The sequence below is a fragment of the Chrysoperla carnea genome, chromosome 1 (assembly GCF_905475395.1).
Source record: "Chrysoperla carnea chromosome 1, inChrCarn1.1, whole genome shotgun sequence".
In the NCBI taxonomy this organism is placed as follows: Eukaryota; Metazoa; Arthropoda; class Insecta; order Neuroptera; family Chrysopidae; genus Chrysoperla; species Chrysoperla carnea.
This window is the reverse complement of record NC_058337.1, coordinates 34,666,126-34,691,257: the sequence shown is the minus strand read 5'-3', so window position 1 is coordinate 34,691,257 and position 25,132 is coordinate 34,666,126. Positions and strand designations below refer to the sequence as shown.

Below are 25,132 nucleotides of genomic sequence, written 5' to 3'. Positions count from 1 at the left end.
ACAATTATTTATTTATTTATTAAAAACTGGGCTTCATTGTTAATAATTATAATTGAAACTGTGCATTCTACGAACAAAACACAGCATTTCGACTAAAATAAAATATTCATACAGCCTTTCATTTTTTTTATAAAAATAGTCAATAGACTGGCCTCTAATTTTCTGACGGAAAACAATAATTTTGAGTTCAATACAACTCGGCTATTTTTTTTTATGTCAATCGATATGAACTATTGAAAAGCTATAAAAACCAATTATAATAAATTTTCGTTATATCTTTTCCATCATGAAATTATGTGCAATACATAAAATGTATAAAATAAAAAAATAAATAATTATTTTCAGTTAAAATTACATTAAATAATTGGGTATTTTCATGATTTTCCAATCCATTTAATAGTAATATTTTATTATTTAAACAAATTTTTTAGTCATCAATATTTAAACTATTTAATAATAAAAAATTGCTAAAATTTAAACGAATATTTTCATTTTACAGATGTGTGCATATTCCATGCAAAATTATTATTAATGGGTACATTATAATGTATAAGTAATAATAATATGCACAATGATGGCAGACAAAGCACATCTCGTGATTTTATATCATATTGTACCACTTTTATTTATTTATTTATTTAAAAATCATTTGTTAAAATTAAATTTTAATCTTATTTATTAAATTAATTATAGGTGCAAAATCATTTTCATGAAAATACCCAATTGATTAGAAAAGTGTTGAACATCATATAGTAGCGTTGTCACTTCCAAAACTATATGCATATTCCTAAAAATACGATACTGGCCAGTCATGAAAAATGCTTACTGACGTTATCGTGTGAATTACAAACACTGTTGGATTATTATCTGTACGGATACATAAAATCGCTCATGTTTGTGAATTTCATAGAAAGATGCTCGATGTTGTTCTGAATCAAGAAGTGGCTTTCACGGAGGACATATAACAAGGAGTCTGATAGACTGTTTGCGTCTATAAACTTGGAAAAAAAAGTATTCCCTACTGGAAGCATTTCGGACCGAGAGAGAAGTTGTAAGCTTTTTGGGTTTCCTTGACTATGACAGAATTCTGTACTTTCATTTGCTTGTAATAAACGTCTTTCTACGGACGGTGAGTTGTTTTTAAGTACACAGAGAATCTAAAGGTCTACAAGCCTTTTTATGATTACGAATATACCGTAAACTAACTAATAAAATGTGAACAAAATTTTCACCATAAGATATAGTTTTGCAAGCGACAACATCACAACCCCATGAAAAAGAATAAAATTTGATTCAGTTAAAATTTGTATCATTCATGCCTTAGATTGATTTTGATAATTATGTATAAAAACAAAAATCTATGGCACATAAAAATATGGCAAACAAAAATTTATGACAACCCAAATTAAAAATCGATTTTTTTTTTTTTTAAATTAAAATTAAAAATTTTGTTAGTATTTTTTAAAATCTACTCAGTAAAAATTAAATATTCATTAGTTTTTGTATAATTTTGTATAAAAAGTTTACCACTCGTGCTTGGCGTACTGAATGCTAAATCATTTACTGTTAAATGATAACCCATTATAAATGATTTACGTAATGCGTTCATTAAATTGGTTGCAATTTTTTTACGTCTGTAAGAACTAGCAACCCAAATACGTGTTACACCACATTTTGCTGATGATGGTGTTTGACTACAACAATCAACATTTTCTGTTGGAATCATTCGATATCCTTCTTTTATCGGTACAGCAGATAAAAATCCATGTATTTGTTTATTTTCAATATATAAATATACCTGAAACAGTAATAAACAGATCGAATTTTTGGCATTCACAGTCGTGAGAAAAGCTGATTTTTGAAAGACAACTTTCTCACTCATATAAGAACTTCTCCTGTGTACGGTTAGTAAGGCAAGTGAAAAATTTGGATTTTCAAAATGAAAGAGCAATTTCCAGTACTAATTAAATTATTTTAATTTTTGTTGATAAGAAAATTCCGATTTTTGTCAAAAATGACTTATTTCGGTGTTCTTTTATTTTGCCAATTTAACATTCATTTTGGATAAATTTATCAAGAGAATTTGTGGGGAAAAATAGTTTAAAAAATCTAAAAAAACACGCAGTAACAAAGAATCCGTTTTTCAGTGTATCATATGTGAAAAACATGTATTCAGAAATGAAAAAAATCATTAATTTTGAATATTTTGATTAGGATAATCGAATAAACTTATTAAAATATTGTATTATAATCGGTCCTTGATAAGTGTGCGAATTTCAAATCCATCCGAGGTTTTGATGTGGGTGAAAATCACATTGAAAGATTCCTTTACATAGATACATACCAAGCTAATAAAAGCGTGTTAATAAAAAAAAATGCAATTTATGCTGCGGATTACAGACATTAAAATTTGGATCTTATCAACAATTTTTAGACTGTTTTCAATTTGAGATATATCTAAAAATACAATATTTAGCTACAAATTCGAATTGAAAAAGAGCTTGTTACCATTTCCATCGAAAAAAAAACCTTATTTATGTCTTATATAGCTTTATTTCAGCTCTTATTTTGAAAATCATATTTTTAATCCAAAAATAATATTTACCTTAGATACATTTGAATTGATCACTTGAAGATTACTGTATCCCAATTCTCGATCAATTACAAATAATAAATCTGTTATACGTTTCCACCATACTTTTGAATCATTTTGTCCAACTTCAATAATACGAGCACGATTAAAGTTACAATATCCAACAATTTTCTCATTTTTCCAACCCTAGATAAGAATATATGTTTATTATACTGATTTTTTTTTTCTAATTTTTAAACAAACTAAAATCTTTATTTATAGTTTTTGCATTTTCTGGCTGAAAAAATATGTCCAATTCTCATTTGAAATACTCTATTCAATATCTTATATCAATTTATTACTGTAAAATAATTAGATAAATGTATGGAGAAAAAATTTGTCACTTTTTATCATTTGTTTTAAGTGATTGCTGTGATGCGGAAAATGTGATTTATTTTTACACATAGGGAAGAGATTAAAAATCATGACAAAAACCCGTTAAGTGGTCTATGAATGAGCTCTTTGATAAACAAAACATCGAACCTCCTCAATAACAGCTCCGATTTTTATGATTTTTTTTTGTAAATGTTTCTTTTTTTATGTTATATAAAATCAGAAACCTTTCAAAGAGAGGAAATAATCTGAGGGGGGGAAGGCAATAGGTATTTGAAATTTCGAAGGTATATTGATTTTATACTGTGGCTTCATTTAAGAAAGGATTTTTCGAAACTCATCCCGTAAAGGGGTGAAATAGGAGTTAAATTTTTTATGAAAATATATACAAACGGTCATTTTTGAGTTCACTACTTAACCAATTTTACTTAATTCTTTTACCTATAAAATGCTATATTATCAGCTAGTAACATGGGCTGTAATTTAATTTCAAAAAAATTAGGATTTGGAACTAAAATAAAAAGTTTCTTTGTCATTAAACTCCACTCACCGAAGTACTATTCTAGATTATTAAAGTGTAATAATACTTAATCATTAAAATTTGTGATTACTTTCAAAAGCTGTTTATTTTCAACAAAAGTTTTTTTAAATATACAGGGAGCTTTTTTAAGTTGACATATGCTTCAAACTCGAAAAATAAGTTTAATCGATAAAAATGCTTCAAGCAAAAAATCTTGGGTATGAAAGCGCACATCTTACTCTACTCCATAACTGGTAATCGATAGACGAGCACTTTAAATTAGAATATTATTATTGATATAAAAAGGAATATTTTTTGTTCGAGACATTTTTCCGCAAACAGTACAGTTTAGGCAAAAACGGACTGAAAAGTTTTACCCAAAATTGTTTTTTCATATTAAAACTATTATGTCGTTTAATTGTTTCTGCCAAATCTAGACCCTCTTCGAAAATAATTTCCAATAAATCTAACAGAAGTGGTTTATTTTTCTATAAAGACTATTTTTTTCAATGAATTGAATAAACAAACGCACAAAAAGTTAATTTTTTGCTATCAATTACTGTCTAAACTATTCGGTTGTTTGCGTATTTATAAAGAACAACTTTCTAATGTAAAGTGTTCATCTAATGTTTGTCAGTTATGAATCAGTGAGGTTTTAATTAAACCCGAAAACTTAGATCGAATTTGATACCGGTACAAGATGTGTGCCTTTGAAACTAACATTTTTCGTTTGAAAGTATTTTCCTCGATTTTTATATATCGAGATTCAAGCATATGTCAATTTAAAAAAGAAGACACTCTCTCTATCCGAACGTCTCATTAGTCTAAGTAGGTTGAAAATTTTTAGTGCTCGGATTATCGTGGCTCTATTGTATATAAGGACATATTTTATTTTTGTCGCTTATTGGTACCTTTTTAAGATATCGATATGCGAAAATCAAAAATACTCATCGATATTTTAAGTAGATTTCGAGATTATATTATAGATAGATTAGATGTTTACACCTTTTTCTATACAGTAGAAGAGTTTTTCTTTTTCGACTTACGATTTTAAAACAAACATTGAATAATGTTAAAAACTTACATTGAATCGTAAATATTGAACTTTATTGTGAAAATCTAAATGACGTTGTTCATCTTCAGGTTCATTTTGAGAGTAGACTACTTCGCATGTTGGACATTGTGTGACACCCCACTTTCTTTGACCTGCATCAATTTGATATTGGCGATCATCTAATGTTTTCCAAATACGACGATTACGTGTCGAGAAATTTTTTCGATTTACTGCATACGATAATGTTTGAGCCGCAGTACTTTGATGACCTTTTACAAAAACTGGATAAACTTTTGATTGTGATTTTTGGATTTCATCTTTTGTTGGGCAATTTGATAATTTATCCGTTAAATTTGCAGCTTTAGTTATATTAATATGTTTTTTAGGGCTGGTCAACGCTAGACCGGAGGTCATATCACACATTAAGGATGTTGGAGACATGATTATATCCTCTGGATTATTTAACTTCGTTATCACTGGATTTTGGGGTGCAATATCTTTCATTTCAATTTCGGGTGGGGGTTGATGGAGAATTATCGAGTTATCGTCTTTCGAACACGAATAATGAGCTGAAAGTACTAGTTTGTTCCCATTTTCTGATTGTACAGAAATTGGAGGTTGTATGGACGATTCTTCTTTGTCAGGAATTTCATCTAGATGCTTAATAACTTCGTCCATATTATTCAATTTAACATTACTGTCAACGGTTAAATCAGTAGCATCAAACGTATAAGGACGCGATGTATGAATTTTTCGTAGCGGTTTCGATTGCATTTTCATTTTACCATTTTGAAATTTTAGCGTAATATTATTTACAAGTTTCACGGTGCATTTTTCATTTGAAACACCAGATTTAAAAAATTTACGTGGTTTTCCTTCAACATTCTCCTTATTTTCTTTTAATTTCTCTTCTAATTTTATTCGTTTAGGTTCTTGTATTATATTCGAAGCGTCTGGAGGAATTGAAGTGTCTAATGGTACTTCATGCGATCTCTTTACATTTTGAACAACAGTTGGTTGTTTGATTTTTTGGATTAATTGATCCATTTCGTTAACTTTATCCGATGGGAGTATTGACGGGACTTTCGAAAACTTTGATATAATTTTTTTGTTCCATATGGATGGTGTTTGATAATTATCTTGTTTTTCACGTAAAAGTTTCAAAGCTTCTTCTTTGAAAAGATGTTTTTTTGTACTTTGAGTAATTTTATTCTTCAATTTTGGTTTTTTAATACCCGTACGAACGCCAGCATTAATTTCTCCGAAAGAGTTACGTTTTTTTGATCGACCACATAAAAATACACTATTTTTTCTCCCACCACTTTGTCTGTTACTACTACGAAGAACAATCTTACTATCTGATTTAAAAGAAAGTTCATTTGTATTTGATTTTTTCACTGGTGATAACGACGGACGATAAAACATTTTAGGGGAGACACCACTATCCTCTGATTCATTTTTATTTTCATCGGCGCTTGCAAATAATGAAGTGCGAGCTTTTGGTGATTTTTTATCATCGAGCTTCATTACTTTTGACGGTATTGAATCTGGTGTTGATGTTTCTAAAGCACGTTTTAGACCATGTGATTTTATTTCACTTGTTAATAAATTTTGTAATTTTTCATTATTCGAATCGTTAATATATTTATCATTTAAATTTTCAATATTTGAAATATTTTCACCAAAATTTTTGAATATACCCAATAATGATTTTCGATTATTCATACGAGGTAATTGTAAATCAGTGTTTAACGTTTCATAAGGAGTTCTTGGTGTATTTTTCTTAGGTGGAGTTTCAGGTATAACCGTATTCGAGTCAACAGAACTGTTTGATAAATGCTTTATAAATTTTGAACTTTCTTTAGTTAATACAGGACTTGGACTGGAATCGGATTTTTTAACAGAAGCTATAAAATTATGAAAATTTAAAGTTTTTTCTGATTCTTTTAAAACTTTGGGCAACTCAATTTCGATGGACTTTTGTACAGGGATTTCAAAATCATTTGAACTATCCGCAGATAAAAGAAAATCATCATTGTTTATATCCTCGATGCGTGTTAGAAACGACGAACTTTTTAATAAACTACTTTTGGCTGGTAATTTTTCATTATCATTGTCACAAAATTCAAGACCGTCTAAACTATGATCGGAGTGTAAATCAGAGGATAATGGTTCCTCTTCTTCAGCAATGGGTTTTTCAATTTTATTTGAAATACGAAATAGTGAACGTTTGCGCTCTGATAACTTTGGTGTGGGTGTATATTTCTTTTTCGATGAATTGGATTTATCAGAAGGTGTAGAATTCACTTCATCTTCTTCCATTGCGATTAAATTAAATTTTTCGAAGATTCACTATCATAATTTTTAATTTTAAAAATACATACATTAAAACTAACTTGCATTGAGATAAATGAAATTCTGTAAAAATAATTAAAAACACATTTCAATGAAAATTTTCCATTGTATTTACAAAATTCATCGATATAAACAAAGTTTTACTCACAAGATTAAACTCCACGCTTCATTGTAAATATTTTGAAATTTGAATTAAAATAACCGAATTTTCTTACATTTTTATTTTAATCCAATTTCATGCTGATTTTCATGATAACAGATACGAAAAACAGCTGTTAAATAATTTTGGCGGTTTTATAATATTTACTTTTATCGGTTATATTTCTTCTCTTTTTGACTTGATTAGGGATATTTGATGCTGTTGACCTCTAAAGATCAGTTAAAAAAATCACAACTATGACAATTAGGTTTGTTCGGTGTGACTATAATAAACAATCAACATAGCAAACCTAATTATACTCACACAGTCACAAACACAACCATGGAGGTTATAAAGAGTCATAACCTCCATGAACACAACCTTTAATTTATACAACTATATATATGCTTACGTTTGGGAAATCGAGGACGTCATAGTGTGATGATATCTTGATGTTGTGAAAAAACAAATAAAGGGTAAATTGTTATAGAGGAGAATATTATTATTTTAACGCCACTCCACAGTTGATCATCGCCCATGTAAAGGTAGGACAAAAACAAGTGAAAACAAACAATTGACTGTGTTAATTGTTGAAATACCATGTATAGACAGTGTTGATGAAGCAATCGTTTGTTTTTTGACGTCACGTTAATAAAAAAAGATGTCCACTTTTAAATAGACACTGATATTCCCATATTAATGTATACTATAAAATTTGCACCTAATAAGCGCCCTCGTGGGTAAACAGTGATGTTTACAATAAATGTTTCAAACAAAAGTTGTTTATTTTTTTATAAGGAACATTTTTTACATTTAAACTTTTGTTCTATCTCTAACGGTTTACAAGATGGGTCCTACGGACCCAAGACCCAATTGACCCATATTGCTCATTTACGAACTTGACCTCATTTTTTAGGTCCTGAGTACGCTATAAAAATTTCAGCTCGATATCTTTTTTCGTTTTTGAGTTATCGTGTCCACAGACGGACGGACGGACAACCGGAAATGGACTAATTAGGTGATTCTATGAACACCTATATCAAAATTTTTTTCCTAGCATGAATATTTTTAGGCGTTACAAACTTTGGACTAAACTTAATATACTATGTATATTTCATATATACATGGTATAAAAACTTTGGACTAAACTTAATATACTATGTATATTTCATATATACATGGTATAATAAATGATGCATGTTTTGAGAATTTTTTTTGTAAACATTTTTCTTTAGTGTTTCTAAAGGCTTTTATTTTGAGAAATTTTGCGAATAAGTACCCGAATCGTAACTTAGGGGCAAGAGTGAGCAATAACCGTCTAGTAAAATTTTGTTTTTTGGTAAATTTGGCGGTAAAAGTGGAAAATGTTCCTTTAGGAAAGCTTCTAAACTACATCGATGAACAAATTTTAAAAATCTGCAGTGGAAGTTACGAAATTTCAAATAAATTACAGTTGCCATTGCTTATTTCATAATCACTAAGAGGTTTTGTTACCCATTTGGAGGTGAATTTTCATCAAATGAGGGTAACGATGGGGATGGGATTCGAATTAATTCATCGTGGAGAAGGTTGTTATATCTTATTATTATAAAATATTAACAGTGAAACTATATGATAATTTGTTTAAAAATAAATAAAGAATCAAAAAGTATTCAAAGATAAAATTAAAGTATTTATAAAAATAATCTCTCCCTCTATTGAGAAATAGAAGAACTGCTGAGAATTTTACTATGAGTTATTGGGTTTAAATGAAAATAATAGGGCTTTTCATTTTAAAATCACGATTCACATTTGTTTCGTACTAAATGATTTATAACCAATGTGATAAAATGCATAACAAATATCTTCTATCTTAGTCCTACTTATTGCTGTCAGTACGGAAAAATAAATTCTGCACTTGCGCATATGACATGATGAAAAGGTCTATTAGCGAAGTACTTTTAATTTATATTTTCATAAAGTTTGTCCTTTATAGATGTTAATATGTTAAAAATTTGGTTTTTTCGTTTGTGTGATAATAGGTTGCTACACCAACTGTCAAGAATCTATTAAAATAATCGCAATATTTTATCAAAAACTAAATCAAATTAGTTTGATAGTTTGCGATAAAATATGACAATAATAGTTAGTACTTATTAAAAAATTTTGAAATATTTTCTATATATTGAAATGAATCGCAATTAATCGGAAATTAGAGTTTCTAATTCATTCTGATTCAAATCTTTAAATGGGTTTGGATCAGAATGAAGAGAAAATTATTATTCATTTTTTTCATTTCATTCCTATATTTGAAGCTTCGAAGTGGGAGTTTGAATAGAATTAAATCTGAATTTTCTCTTTTTTCTGTTAGTCTATAGTCGAGTAAACTTTTTTTTAACGTCAGAAAATTAAAGTTTATTGACTATTTTGATACAAAAATGCGCTGAATACGATGGTGTCAAAAAAAATTTGCAAACCTTGGACTTCATTTTTAAAAATTATGATTTTTAGCGGAAATTTTCATTGTTTTGAGGTTAAGTTTGAAAAAAAAAGTTAAAAGGCAAAAAATTAAAATTTTAACAAAATATGCCGTTGCGATTAAGACTAATTGCGATCTTTTGTCTTTGATCATTCAATTGTGGTGAACCACAGTTTGAATGGTCACATTAAGGTTCTACGTTTTTTAACAAAAAATGGATTATTAATATATGTGTGTTTTAAAAAAATAGAGTCAACAATTATTACTAGATAAGCCTGTTGAATATGTAAACTGGCCTTTAGATTGAATTAGTGTAGAAGAGTAGGTTTTATTCTTTAGATTGTCAAGCGTGGTTGTTTGTTATTGAATGACAGTTCAATATAAAATAATTCGAGAAATATAAAAATTGTTCTCAATATTTAATTCAAGAGACAAGTTAAAATGGGTGATCGTTATAATATCCACAGTCAATTAGAACATCTGCAATCAAAATACATTGGAACAGGTCATGCTGACACAAGTAAATATGAATGGTTAGTTCAACAACACCGGGATAGTTACAGCAGTTACTTAGGACATCCAGATTTATTAAGCTATTTTGCAATAGCTGAAAATGAAGCAAAGGCAAGAATCCGATTCAATTTAATGGAGAAAATGTTACAACCGTGTGGTCCACCACCAGAAAAACCAAATGAATAAACAATGGAATGTTAAATATGTTTATTTTTTAATTGATAATTTACATATTTAATAAGACAATTTTGTAATAATGGTATCATTTCATTATTTTTTTCAATTAATAAATTAGTTAATTTTTTTAATGTCTCTAAACTCATTGAACCATTTTGATAATATTCACTGATTTGTTGATGTGTGTGCAATAATGAAATCGTTAATAATCCATGCTCAATATCTGATTTTTCTTCAATAACATCCATTTTAGTTTCATTACCTTCTTCTGTTTTGTTTTGTTCATTCGCATTTTTTTCAGCAGCTTTACTTCCTGTAAAATATTTCATGTATTTCATGAAATTCTTTATGAAAGTTACAAATATAAAGATTAAATTTTCAGGTACGAATCTAGAATTAATTTTTGGAGGGTTTCGCAGAAGCAACAAGTTTAAATTTAAAAAAAATATATTTTAAATTAGACAATTTGATGTTTTTTTTTGTCAAAAAACATGAGTATACTTCTCCAAAGGTTTTGACGTTCTGAATTTGAGCACAAAATTGCTGTATTATAAAAAAACTTTTAACAAAAAGAAAACCGAGCATATTATTATACCATGTATATATGAAATATACATAGTATATTAAGTTTAGTCCCAAGTTTGTAACGCTTAAAAATAATGATGCTAGGAAAAAAATGTTGTCATAGGTGTTCATAAAATCACCTAATTAGTCCATTTCCGGTTGTCCGTCCGTCTGTGGACACGATAACTCAAAAACGAAAAAAGATATCGAGCTGAAATTTTTATAGCGTACTCAGGACCTAAAAAATGAGGTCAAGTTCATAACAGCGTACTCAGGACGTAAAAAGTGATGTCAAGTTCGTAAATGAGCATCATAGGTCAATTGGGTCTTGGGTCCGTAGGACCCATCTTGTAAACCGTTAGAGATATAACAAAAGTTTAAATGTTCCTTATCAAAAATTAAACAACTTTTGTTTGAAACATTTTTTCGTAAACATCACTGTTTACCCGTGAGGGCGCCAATTAGGCGGAAATTTTATAATATTTACTATACTTGATTATCAGTTATGTATGTGTCACATGTTTGTATGTGTAATGTGACTGATTACACATGGTGTTTCAACAATTAACTCAGTCAATTGTTTGTTTTCACTTGTTATTATTATTTTTAGTGCATATTAATTTTTTTTTGGAAAAGTTTTATTTTGTAATTTTTAGTGAATGTGAAGTACACTAACTAATTTGTCACTAAAAAAGAATCATCGAAATCGGTTGGCGTGTTATTGAGTTATTCGTCCTCTTGTCGTGCATACTGAATGCAAATTTAAGACTTTTATGGTTTTCTCATGGATGTCGTTGTCAAAACTGGACTAAAATCAAATGGGACCACACGGGAAGCACCAGCTTTCAAACAGATAAAGAATCATCAAAATCGGTTCACCCAGTCGAAAGTTCTGAGGTAACGAAAAAAAATACAGTCGAATTGATAACCTCCTCCTTTTTTGTTTGAAGTCGGTTAAAATACAAAATGACCTGTGATATATGACACTTTATAATGACGTAAGTTGTTTCGAGGAAAAAACTTCCCGGTGTAACATAACATGAATTTTTCCTTTTCTTGAAAACAAGATGTTATAGAGAAATTTTGAGACAGATTCGTATTTAGAACGTCAAAAACCTTCTCAAAGGTAAACTAACAATTCTCCACAAAATTATTTCAGTTCAATGTTATCGACTTGTAAAAAAAGCAAAAACAAAAACAAAATAATAACCATTTAAAAATTTAAATGACAAATTTAAAAAACAAAACAAATTTAAATCGAATTAAACATATGCATTTTTATACCTTGCATATATGAAATATATATCAAGGTATACTAATTTTAGTCCCAAGTTTGGAACGCTTAGAAATATTGATGATATAAACATTTACATTTGCCTATCCACCCGTAAACACAATAATTCAAAAACGTAAAGAGATACCAAACTGAAATTTGTATAGTTGCACAGTTTTTTATTAGGTTGTAAAAATGTCGTACCAAAAAATCAACCTCCAGGGGTTATGGGAGTTAAAAAAATCAGTTTTTTACAAATTATAAAAATAAAAAAAACTATTCATTAAATAAAAAAAAGTTCTATCTGATGTAATTGTGGGCATTTTTTTTAAACTTTTTAGCTTCAGAATTGACCGAGATATGCCAATTTTAAAATGGTGCATTTTTAGTTAATTCAATCAAATGAAAAAGAACCCATCTTGTAAACCGTAACAGTTAGAATTAGAACAAAAATTTAAATGTTATTCCTTAGTAACAAATAAACAACTTTTGTTTGGAATATTTTTCGTAAACAAAATTCTTTACCCGAGAGGTCGCAAATTAGAATCGGTTCATCCGTTTAGGAGCAACGAACCATAGACATACATACCGGTCAAATTTATAACACCCCTCTTTTTGGTTCGGGGGTGTTAAAAATAGCTTTGAAAACTTTATTATGTATTTCATATCGATTTTTTCCGAATAATATCTTGGCTAATTATTTGTACAGTAAGTCGGAGAGCATATTGTTTTGAAATCAATCAAAATTCAAATTTTACAACTCACCATGTAATTTTAAATCTCTATACGTTAAATTACGCGATTCTGAAGGCATATTGCAAAAATCTTCTTCGTCAGAAGTAGGATCCACAAAAATTTGATCACCGTGAAAACCAATGGTAACACAAGATATTAAATCATACATGGGTACACCAGCTTGAGCGAGAGCTACACCAGCTCCTGAAATTGCTGCACTTAATGCCGATCCATCATTTTGTAATACTAGTGCAAAAATATCCACTTGAAAATTTGGAAATTCTGGTCTAGAAATTTAGATAATTTATTAAAAAATTTATTTTACACGGGATTATACAGTAGTCAGATTTCTTGTTACTATATTTATCAGCTGTTATTTAATTTTACAAGTGCGCTAGGATTTCTAATCAAAAATTCATATTTATAAAGTGAACAAAAATACAAATTTTATCAGATCTAACGGTCTTTTAAGGCAACATCTCCTGCTTTTTGGGTTAAATGGAATGCAAAAATTAGAACTAATGTAAGTGATTTAAGATATTCTTTCATATAAATATTATTATCTCAACCAAATTTACATATAGTAGAATAAAAATACGCCTTTGTGTATGGATTAAAAGTTTGGGCAGCGAAACTTTGGGGTTTTTCTTTTCACATCAAAATAAGCATTTTTTGAAATTTTTTACTTTCCCGGAGTGGTGCAACATGTCTAACCAACAAAATGGCGTCAAAAATGGAATTTTTTTCAGAAATTTTATCATTTTTATTTTATATTCGCAAAAGGAGATATCCAAATTTGGTAGGTTTGTAGTCAATGTTAAGAACTACTCCTCATATTTTTTTGGGGTGGTTTCGTCTCTTCCCCTCCGAGTTATATAGATATGAATACATACATATGGTAAAACAGTTCATTTGACTGTAACTTTAAAAATATTGGATTGATTTTAATGAAACTAAAACCAATAGTAGGTTTTTTTACTTACAACTTTCGGTTAAAATTTTAGCGAAATCCGTTAAATAGTTCGGACAAAATTTAGTGAATTGTTTAAAATGGCTGCCATTTTATCCTACGGGGTTAAATTTTTGTTTAAATTGTAGCATTTTTTATTATCTTTTGATTTTATAATAAGTTGCTTACCCGTAAAATGACTCCTTGATTCATATTTTTGCGAAAAACGGAAAATTTAACACTTTCTGGAAATAATTGTTTGGGGGGTATATGGACTGGCTTTGAGGGGTGTTTTTTTGCTTTGGATTCTTATTTTTAAAAGAGGTCTATATGGTTGTAAGTAATAAAACCTACCATTGGTATTACTTTCATTAAAATCAATCCAATATTTTTCAAGTTACAGTAAAATGAACTGTTTTACCATATGCATGTATACATATCTATACAACTCAGAGGGGAAGGGACGAAACCGCCCCAAAAAAATATGAGGAGTAGTTCTTAACATTGATTATAAACCTACCAAATTTGGATATGCACCGATATCTCCTCTTGCGAATATAAAATAAAAATGATAAAATTTACATATAAATAGCTATTAAACTAAGTTTATTAAAACCCGACTACTGTGCGATCTCAATATCAATTAGAATTTGTAAAAATTTACCTACAAACAACCGATTCTAAAGCACGTTTAAATATAGCACTATACTCTTTTTCCTGCGAATCAGGCTGTGGATTACGTCGTTGAATACAACTGAATGGTGCAAATTTAAATTCACAATACAATTCACCAAGTAAACTATATTCATTTTTATTAGGAATTTCACGTGGATCAAAGACTGATACAATTACTTTTGTTTCACCTAATTCTATGTATGCCGATCCTTTTGCTTGACTAACTACATTTGTCTTTATATCTAAAATTTTAATGAAAACAATTTAATTAATTTAACATAATAATTTAGTATCTATACTATGGTATAGCCATTTAATTATTAATAATTATTTTATTGCTAATAACATAATTCTAAATGAAATATAAAAAAAGTTTAAAAAAATAAATATTTCGTACAAATTTTACGCAATTCTTCTGATTTTCTACAATCTTCACGCTGATTAGACACAAAATTTCTTAATTTATCTGACTTTGCATAAATATAATAATTTGTAGATTGATCAGGTCCTTGTATTCGACGATTATCCATAATTTATTTGTAAAAATTATTTATTTCTCTTTAAACATTTATAATCATAAACAACCATGTGTTTTTCATGTAAACCATGAAGTTACATGCATATATACTTTGAGATGTAAACTATGAATTTAGTAATGATTAATAAATTCAATAATATTTCTTAAATATAATTTTTTTTCGCTTGAAAAGATAAAAATTTATATTTTTAGGAACAATTATCACAAATTATCACGGTGATTATAAAAAAGCATTCAATAGGTTAAGAAATTGAATTTCATTTGCTAATCCACATATGATGTTATTCTCGTTATTTTTGGTAATGAACGCTGCCTGGATATCCGTGCCTATCACAGGGTGAACGTAAGGGCCAAAAAACCTGCAGACCCGAGATAATTCGATCCCATTATTGGCACGGATATCCGTGGCGGGTGGCAATAGACATTCCTAATATTTCTAATATTTTATACTTCGAGTCGCGATTACAGGTAGATTTATACTTCGCACTTCGAGTATAAGATTTCATAGGATAATTTTTGAAATTAATATTAGATATGAAGAAAAGTATAATAATTTGAGCGGGTTTCGAATTCACAAACTCTATTATCCGAACCAGCCCTCCTACCATTTGAACTACCAATTAATGGATAATAACTATGTCAAATCTTCAGGATCTTGATGTCTGTATCGAAGATCAACGGAATGGGATGGGGGTGCATTATATTTTTATTTGTAGAATCACTTTAACACAATTTGTAGGGTTTTGGAGACGTCTGATATATATCTATTATGTGCATAATAGATATCTATCAGACTAGAAATAAAGAGATACGTAGGGCCCTTCATAGTAACCGTATTTATTAGTTCAAGTAAGCTGAACTTCCGTATGGAGGGTTGTTTACTATGCGATAATTTCAGACGAGCGGAGTAGATTTCAATAATTTGGAGGGAGTTCCCGAGGGAAGACCACTTTTTTCGCGATTTTTAAGTCTTCCTTTTTTAAAATGTAACATTTGAACCCTTCATATCGAAAATCGGATTTTTATTAAGGACAGAAATATGAGCAATGGGAGAGAAAAACTTCTGAATCAACGATATTCAATTATCTAATATTATTTGAATCTTGCGTTACGGAGCCCTAGAAACTGTTTTATTGTTTTTTAATAAAAAAAAACCATAGAGGTAATACAGATAGAGAACGCGAGGGGTCTGCTAGCCTGCAAGTGGATGCGATATGCGTAGCAAGAGAGAAGACTGCCAGTGAGTTGCTCTGTGTCCTTGTCTATTACATATACTTTATACGTAATATACTGAATATCGTGAATAATAAGTATCTATGTATGCTATGTACATATGATTATAACAAGGACGCAGGAGAACTCACTGTCTTCTCACTCGCCCCGCATATCGCATTCATTTACAGACTGGCGTTCTCTATTTGTATTATCTCAATGAGAAAAACAGTACCGGTTTATGAAATGAATTTTGGAGGTTGTGAACCAGCCTTTATAATTTGATTCAAATTATCATTTGTAAAATCAAGTTGTCAATATATAAATTAAGTTTAGTGTTTAGGTTTTAAAATGACTCAAAATTAAGTTTTTAATGAAATGTTAATTTTTTATTTAATTAAGATATAAACTTATTAAAATGGGTTTGTTAACTGATAATCGTAGTGGCCAGAATGCATTAATTGAATTTATAATTAAAAGACATAATATATTATGCTACTTACTATATTTAGGTGGAATTAGTTTGTTTTTAGTTTTAGCTCACGAGTCATTAAATAATAAAACTTATTTTAGCGAAAATGCATTGTTACCAGGTAAGTACATTTATTTGTCTAACATTTTTTGACAAATTGTTTTTATAGCTGAGAAAATACTACTTATAATATGATGAAATGAGCTTTTTAACTGATATAAAAGATGATCACCAAATATACCTTATTAAAAGACACAAATATATAAGTATATCATTATATTTCACGGGTATCATTTTGTTCATGGCTTTATCATTTGATTTCATATCTGATGAAACAGAAGTGGGTGAAAATGCATTACTACCGGGTAAGTAATATGGCTTTAATAACCATATAGTTGGGAATTAATACATAATTATAAAAGGTTGGTGACTTAAAATAATACTCTTAATCGACCAATGCAAATTTTTGTCTTATTTAGTAGATGCTAAAGAATACTTATGGAGCCGAATACTTTGCGTTATACTCCCGTGTCGATGAGATATGTTTTTGAGAATAACTTTAATCCTCTCTGAGGCTATTAACAACATTTTTGTAGATACTTAATTAATTAAATCACTAGAGATTGTAAGCCAAGAATATAGCAGTATTCCTATCTGGTACACTGGCGAGTACAGTGTTATGTCGTCGACTTGTAAAGTCTGGTTGACATTATTTCAATTCATCATAAGTTGGTATACTTTTTGCTTTAGTTCAGAAAATTTCTCTAGGGTACGTGGAAAATAATATTTTTTAAATTATCTAGGAAATAACATAATAAGCCTTAAAGAAAACAAGATTCTGGGTTCCCTTATCCCGTCTTAACAGGCCTACGGTCAGGATACATTTTTTTAATGTGCCTAAATAAGCATTAACCAAAAATAAGCTAAAAATAAACACGATTTTAGAGGTATTTGGTTTTTTTAAAACTCCTATTCCACAATCCACTCATTCAGAATTACCAATTTCATTCAAAGTTCGACAGAGACGCATAAGGTTCCTGAGAGACTCTTTGACGGTAGAAAATAATAGACCGGTATTTAGCACGAAAAATGGGTCGGAAATTTGACTCGTAACTCCACTTACACAACAGTTTTAGTCTATTTCGTTAATTTTCATTTACTATTACTTAAACAAAAAACGATTTTTTTGATTTCCAAATCGGATCTGTGCATCAAAATAAATTAATAAAACTAAAACTAAATTGATAAAATAATTCGAATTTTTTTATATTTTGTGGAGAAACAGATCTTATTTAAAATTTGTTTCACATTCATGGTAAAAATATGATTAATCCATTTATCAAGAATTTTCAGTTTTGTATCCACATAATAGATATCAGAGTTAAGATAAAATTTAGTAATCGGTAAATAATAGAATATTTCGAAGTAAACGTCAATAAAAATTATCGGAGAATGATAGAAATGTTGTTTGAAGGAATTCGAAGAATATTTTCTTTGATCAATATTTTCATAAGTTTCATAATTTATAAAATTAATATTGTTACCGAAAAAAGGTTTAAGAATGCCTGTCTCTGTTTAGGTTTAGTAAATAATGAATTTCGAGATGAAAATTTGGCCATGTCGTATCATGAAGAATTACTTGAGGAGCAGAAAAAATATCCTACTGGAATTCCATATGCATGGCTTTTAGCAAAATTTAGTCAAATTGGATTGGATACATATACACATAATTTTACGTTGCATTATCCATTAGCAGATGGAAGATCATTTCGTGGGAAAAATGTTTATGCAATTCTGCGTGCACCACGAGCTGCTAGTACTGAAGCATTGGTATTGTCAACTCCATATCGTCCACCGAATAGTGCACATCAAACCACTGCAGCTTCTATAGCACTTATGCTTAGTTTTGCGAAATTTTGCAAACGTTAGTTACTTTTTATTTAAGATACAAATTTTAGATACTTTAAAAGACAATTAATTCATAATTCTCATTTTTCCACTTAATCTAAAATGTTATTCCGAAAATTGTAAAAATAGAAATTATAAGAAAATTTCGTTTGAAAATTTTTTGTACTGTACTTTTTCAACAATAACCCAGAGAAATTAGATTTTGATTAAAAAAACAATTCAACTAAGTTAAATTTTTGTGATCCATTGGAGGATTTATTCGCTTCGATTATGTTTTGAAAATCCACCTAAATTTTGTCAGACTTTTATGGTTGAAGAAACATTTTGATATTTCACAAATATCTTCAATTCTCTCATTTTTTCGTGGAGAAATTGGGGCTCACAAAATTTTTGATACAAAAAAGGTTTTTGAGCGTCAAATCTTTTTGATTTAAAACAATGTTGAACATTTTCACTAAAAATAAATTTTGATTTCTTTTTTAGAACAAAAATATTGGGCGAAAGATATAATTTTTTTGATTGTCGAACATGAACAACTTGGTATGCAAGCATGGCTTGAAAGTTATTTAGGAATTGAAAGAACTAAAACATCAGCTTTAAATTCTGGAATGTTAATTGGTCGCGCTGGAGCTATTCAAGCTGCAATAAATCTAGAATTTCATTCTGAGAAAATAGGTATAAATTTTAAACTGTTTTAAACTGAATAAAAAACTTATTGTACATTTCTCAATACAATTCTACAATTAAATTCGTATGTCATGTTACCGAATGGTAACTGTATCCTAATTAAATAAAGTGAAATTTTTTAAATAAAATCATAATAAAATAGATTATTTAAATTTTATAGATTTATTACATTATTTAAAACAAATTAAGATTAATTTCTTATTATTAACATATTTAAAATTATTATTATTTACATGTGTTTGGTGTATAAGTTTCGATTTTTGCTCCAACTTCCTAGATCAAATTTTGTATGTATTTTGTATATATTTCGATAAAATATTCGAATATCATCGGTTTAAAAGGATCACGCGATTCACGGTCATTGGTCAAACATCTGATCGAAGATGATTGGCTGACGTCACAATTTATCGATAAGAAGATCAATTTATCATCAGATACTTGGAAAGTATAAAATGTGCACACACCATAACACCAGCGTGCAAAATCTTAATAATCAAATCTATTTATAAGAATAATAAAGATTAGTTAGTTCATACTGACGACGATTACTTGATAGTCAAAATACGTATTTATATATATATATATAAAAATTGACCAAGAAATTGGGGAAAAATTCGAAACTTATTTCGAAAAATCCTAGAGTTCTCATTTAATTTCTTTGATATAACTTATAAGTTTGGTGTAAGTTTTAGCTTGTTATCTAAGTTTAAGCCTATTATCGCAGTTTTATTTAAAGGTAAAGTTTTTCGCATGGAAAAATTATTTTCCCAAGAATAGGGAATATTTATGTATTTTTTGTCTATTTTTAAGTCATTGTTTACACCGTTATAACATATTAAAAAATATAAATACTGTTTAAAAATGCTGTAACTAAGTGTAAAAACGTATTTAAATTAGAGAATAATTTTGAGATGTTTAAACGCAGTTCTTTTGGTGCTCTCTGTTGATGGCGTATTAATATGTGAACTGTCAGTTGGTGATATAAGTAATTAATACCATACAGTATGTCAACAAGTCTAACAAGCCACATACTATGACGTCCCGCCCGTTTTAGAAATTTGAATTTATCTCACTGAATTTGCACTTTTATTAATTAATTTTAAGTAATTAAAAAGATATTAATTAAAATAATGGTTTAGGTCAAATGTCCAGCCAATAAAGTTCAAAAAATATTTGAACCAAATTTAAATTTCATGAATATTTTCTATTAGTCTTTATTGTGCTTGTATCCGACATACGACTTTAATTGTAGAATAGGTTCAGAGAGGTTCAAAGAAGCATTAATATTTGATAAGAAGAAGTGTACACATTCTGGTGGAACTTTAAGACGTCTAGTAATTCGAGCCCACACTATATTCGACCAGCAAGCCCTATGGGTAAAGTGTACATTTCATCTCTATCTAATATGTTTGTATTTATTACTTTATATTAAACTATTTACTGCACACTTTTATTTTTATATTTCAAGGTTATATTGATATTAAAATTGAAGGATTAAATGGTCAGTTGCCGAATTTAGATTTAGTTAATTTAGCTGAACGAATTTCGACGATGGAACGCATTCGGCACACATTTAAACAACGATCGCAAAATATTAAAACTGATTCGTTTAATAAATGGTTTCATTCTTTTGAAACTTTAATTTCTATGGTTTTGAGTTTAGCCACAGGGGTATGTTGGAATTTAAATTCAATTAAAGTTTCAATAACGACTGTTTACCAATCAATATGAAATTTTTTATACCGACCGAAACAAATTTTAAAGTCTTATGAAATTTTAACGCTAAAATGTCAGCGCCACGAATAAAAAAAATGTAAACATACCTGCTGATTTTTTCATTGAATGAAAAGACAAAGAATACCAATTTCATTTTACATTTTAATGTGCTGTGCCAAATTTGCTCTCTTAGCCTTTTATAATTGCAATAGTTTTCCTAATATTTTATATAAATTTTGTACATATAATTTTATATACTTAAGCCGCGATTTACTATATATGCGACTTTGTACTTTAGAAATATTTTGTATTTTTAGTTTATATTAAAACATTCCCAAAAAAGTATGATTCCAAAAAATTGCGATCACACTTATTTTTGGATTCTCCATAGTAACTTTATCAAATTCAAGTTAAGCCGATTTATTTTACGACGTTCGTTTTACAGAATAAAATATTGAAACATTCTCAATTCGATGCAAAAACTATGTAAACAAAACTTAAAATTGATCGGATATAATGCGTTTTGGAAGCACTTTAAGACATTGTTTTATTTATTTATTTAATATGTGTAACATATCTAGGTTCCAACTGGAAATCATGGATTATTTCATCGTTATGGAATTGAAGCGATTACCTTGCAAGGATTTCCACGAGAAGGAAATCAAAATTATGCAACTTTTTATACACAAGGAAGATTATTGGAAGGAATATTTCGTAGCTTAAATAATTTGATTGAAAAATTCCATCAAAGTTACTTCTTTTATCTTTTGCCATCGTTGAATCGTTTTGTTTCAATTGGTAATATTCTAATTTATAATATTCTTATATTTATTAAAAAATATACACATGTTATAATTAAGATTAATTGTTAATAAAATGTCAATAGGTACGTACATTGGATCATTGATTGCATTCACGGCTGCGTTATTGGTGAAAGCATTAGCTTTATGGTTACAAATACGTGACAAACCTGAAGAGATTGGATTATTGAAATCAAATAATGAACCTTCCTCCACATCTAAACAAAATTCTATAAGTACACCTGAAATCATTAAAATTGGAACAATAATGTTACTAACGCATGCGTTAGGAATTATTTTTATGAATATTCCATCATTTTTAACAAGAGCATTGGGTCAACATAATTTAAATACGGAACAATCATTATATTATGGTTTTTGTGGAATTTCATTATTTACATTAGTTGTACCATTTATTTGCCGATTGGAAGATGAAAAAAGTGCGATTGTTTTAAATATTATTGCATTGTTAGAATTTGCTACAGCATTAACGGCTATTGGTTCACATAATTTTTCATTGGGATTTTTAATCGGAGCGATGTATGTACCGTGGATTTTATTAATTTCTCCAATTTCTAAAAGGTGAGTTAATTGAATTGACTTTTAAGAGAGACTATATTGATAAGCGTCAGTGAATTATTAAAATAACTGTAGATTTTTAGGAACATAGACTTAAATTACCAGACTGTGCCATTTTTTTATAGTAAAGTAAAATTAATGATCGCACTTTGAACTAATGAGAAAGATTTAACTGAATTCGCCGAATATTTCTTGTTGTAGAATCTGAAGTGGTCAATACGATAGATTTATTCTCTGGATAAAAATAAAATTTGTCTTATTTAAACTTCAATAAATTCTATCGTTATTTGATGCAGAGTGTTGATCGATGTTATCGACGGGGGCATAGATCACTTTCTCATCAAGCATTGTATATTGTTTACTAAAAGGCGAAGAGTTTCATAATTGATGATTGAATTCCTGGTACACAAAACGCGCAAGCTAATTCGTTAAAAGATTTGGGTATCATCTTAGATTTAAAACTGTCCTGTGCAAAACTTTAACTTCACATAAAAGTTGTCTGTATACGATGATTGTTAAACCAATGCTGAAAGAATTCCCTGGCTTGTTGAAAATTGATCTATATGCTTAGGGTTGTTGCCATCAATGATATTGATGCCATAATAGCAATTAATGCCGCCTTCCTAGTAGAATTGCGTCAAAGATGAGCTCGAAATGGTAGATAGCGGGATATTGATTTTTGTTCTGGACACAGCAAGATAAATACGAGTCTTACAAGAATTATGAGCAGGCTGGAAACTTTGATTCCACTTATAAAAATGGTACATGACTTAACTGCCTTGTTTTACAATTTCGACCGCAATTTTAGGGTTAAGTATCTTTTTTGTGAAGATTAAGCAGTACCTAATTTCCGCACTCTCTTTTACGGGATGGTATAGTTCAAACTAAGGACAATTTTCTAATGCACCGATTTTATTGCCTTCGATGAACTAAGCGATTCCTTTCGTATCAGTATCATTTCTCATATTAGGATTTTTGAGATTTAAAGTTTTTTTAAAAGACTCTGCACTAATCTTATGGGAGTATGGCCTTGGTTAAAATAGGCCATTTTTCGAGTTTTTTTTAGATCTTGGTATCCTGATCAAGAGTCTCAAATGCAATAATCATTTAAATGCAAACGTTTTTGAGCTATGGGGATTGAAACGTCATCACTGCAACATAAATTTTTTTTAAAAACGCATATATATCTTCACACAGTAATTATTGACATTCTAACATAACTCTTAAAACGTTTGGATTTGGTTGGTCGTACCTATTGAGACCTTTGACCAGATGCCAAGATCTACAAAATCTAGAACTATGAGAAAAAATTTGATCGAGAGCCAATTCCCATAAGATTAGTACAGGGTCTAGTCTTTACGAATTATTGATAATTATTGTTGATTAAAATTTCGAAAGTCTTCTATATATTCATTTAAAAAAATTATTTTGCAGTTCAATAAAAACAGCATTACAAATAATTATTTGGTTAATTTGTCATCCATTTTTAATAATGTCCGCAATAGTAATGGTATATACGTATGTAATGTTTCCAGAAGAAAATTTTAAGGATGTTGTAAATCGTGGAATTTTTGCTACACAACAAGCGTTAGTTTTTACAATTGTTGATTCATTAATATATGGCAATTGGTTATTTAATGTGGTTACAGCGATATTTGTGCCCACTTGGATGAGTTTTTATTGTATGTTCTATTATCAAGTGAAAAATGTTGATAATAAAGTCAAGAAAGAATAAAAGATTTTAATAATTAGTAAATGTCAAATTTTAGTCAATTTTTTACCTGTTTTGTATTAATAAAAACGCTTCTTTTTTGTTATTGTAATTTTTAAATATAAATATAACAAATTAAAAAAATGTTTTTATTTTAAAAGTGCAGTACTAAAAAGTAAAAATTTTATACTTATTATAATTTTATTAGGCATTTAAAACGGACAGGATGGATTCGGTCACAGTCTGATGAGTGTGACCGAATTTGTAATAACTTATGCACTCAAATTGTATGCACTTGCTCTCGATATCACGATATCTCAGAAACTACATGTCCATTTGTAATTTTATTCGAGAACATTATAAAAAATTTTATTACTTCATTTACCGAATGAACCTTGGTAACAGGGTAATTTTTGACCCAGTGAAGGAGATCCTTAAAATGTATCAAATGAGCTTGATTTTTATGTTTTTAGCACGTCAAAGAAATTGCTCCGGGGGTATACCTTTTCGTATAACCTTCGATATCTGAAACACTAAATGTCCGATGGTAAAGGGAATTTTTTCCCCAATTTTTATGTTTTTTGTCTGAAAATTACTCTAGAAAATGATTTATATTCAAATCGGAAACATAAAAATTTTATGAACAAGATATAGCCTAATATCCTGTACCAAAAGCTTTTACTTAGAAGAGATTCTGGAGATACTTCGAAAAATAATCCAGCCTTTCGAAATATTATTACCAGCAACTGTATATCATTTAAATCTCTGAGTTACATATTCTTTGATTCTTACTACATCAGTTCCCATATTCACCCACAGTCCGTAGTCTATTTCTTCAATAAGGGCCTATAATTTATGCTGCCTTGGTACCCCGAGGCAGTAATAAAAAACAATTTAACTTGATTATTATTTAAACCTAAAAAAAATTGAAAATTCCCATCAAATCTTAATTCCAAATTTTTAATTAATTCTAAAATGTGATTTCTGCCACAACAGGAGCAAAAGTAATAACAGAAAAAAAAATTAAAATTTTGGTATCTTAAGCTAGATGAACCACTAATTAAAAAATAAATAAATCGCTTTTTATCTAAAATTAAAAGTAATATTTGCTGAGTAAATTTTATCTTGACAA

At 28.9% G+C, this 25,132-nt stretch overlaps 4 protein-coding genes across 4 annotated transcripts; 2 read left to right on the top strand and 2 right to left on the bottom strand.

Annotated features, from left to right (window-relative positions):
* Window positions 1–1,480: 1,480 nt before the first annotated feature.
* On the bottom strand, window positions 1,481–7,155 carry LOC123301784 (N-acetyltransferase ESCO2; the record flags this gene model as incomplete). The annotated part of the gene is made up of 4 exons (XM_044884685.1): window positions 7,043–7,155; window positions 4,570–6,957; window positions 2,606–2,779; window positions 1,481–1,798 (listed from the first exon to the last, which is right to left on the bottom strand). Coding segments are annotated over exons 2-4 (2,784 nt in total), but the record flags the coding sequence as incomplete, so codon positions are not given.
* Window positions 7,156–9,832: 2,677 nt separating this feature from the next.
* On the top strand, window positions 9,833–10,252 carry LOC123303892 (splicing factor 3B subunit 5). Its single transcript, XM_044886315.1, has one exon. It carries the CDS (start codon window positions 9,933–9,935, stop codon window positions 10,188–10,190), a length of 258 nt encoding a protein of 85 aa, XP_044742250.1. The 5' UTR covers window positions 9,833–9,932; the 3' UTR covers window positions 10,191–10,252.
* On the bottom strand, window positions 10,244–15,001 carry LOC123303876 (exosome complex component MTR3; the record flags this gene model as incomplete). The annotated part of the gene is made up of 4 exons (XM_044886314.1): window positions 14,775–15,001; window positions 14,367–14,619; window positions 12,784–13,040; window positions 10,244–10,494 (listed from the first exon to the last, which is right to left on the bottom strand). Coding segments are annotated over exons 1-4 (894 nt in total), but the record flags the coding sequence as incomplete, so codon positions are not given.
* Window positions 15,002–16,508: 1,507 nt separating this feature from the next.
* LOC123300612 (glycosylphosphatidylinositol anchor attachment 1 protein) lies at window positions 16,509–24,045 on the top strand. The gene is made up of 7 exons (XM_044883211.1): window positions 16,509–16,720; window positions 18,179–18,523; window positions 18,991–19,182; window positions 20,663–20,865; window positions 21,492–21,708; window positions 21,797–22,292; window positions 23,724–24,045. Exons 1-7 carry the CDS (start codon window positions 16,546–16,548, stop codon window positions 24,022–24,024), a joined length of 1,929 nt encoding a protein of 642 aa, XP_044739146.1. The 5' UTR covers window positions 16,509–16,545; the 3' UTR covers window positions 24,025–24,045.
* Window positions 24,046–25,132: the final 1,087 nt, after the last annotated feature.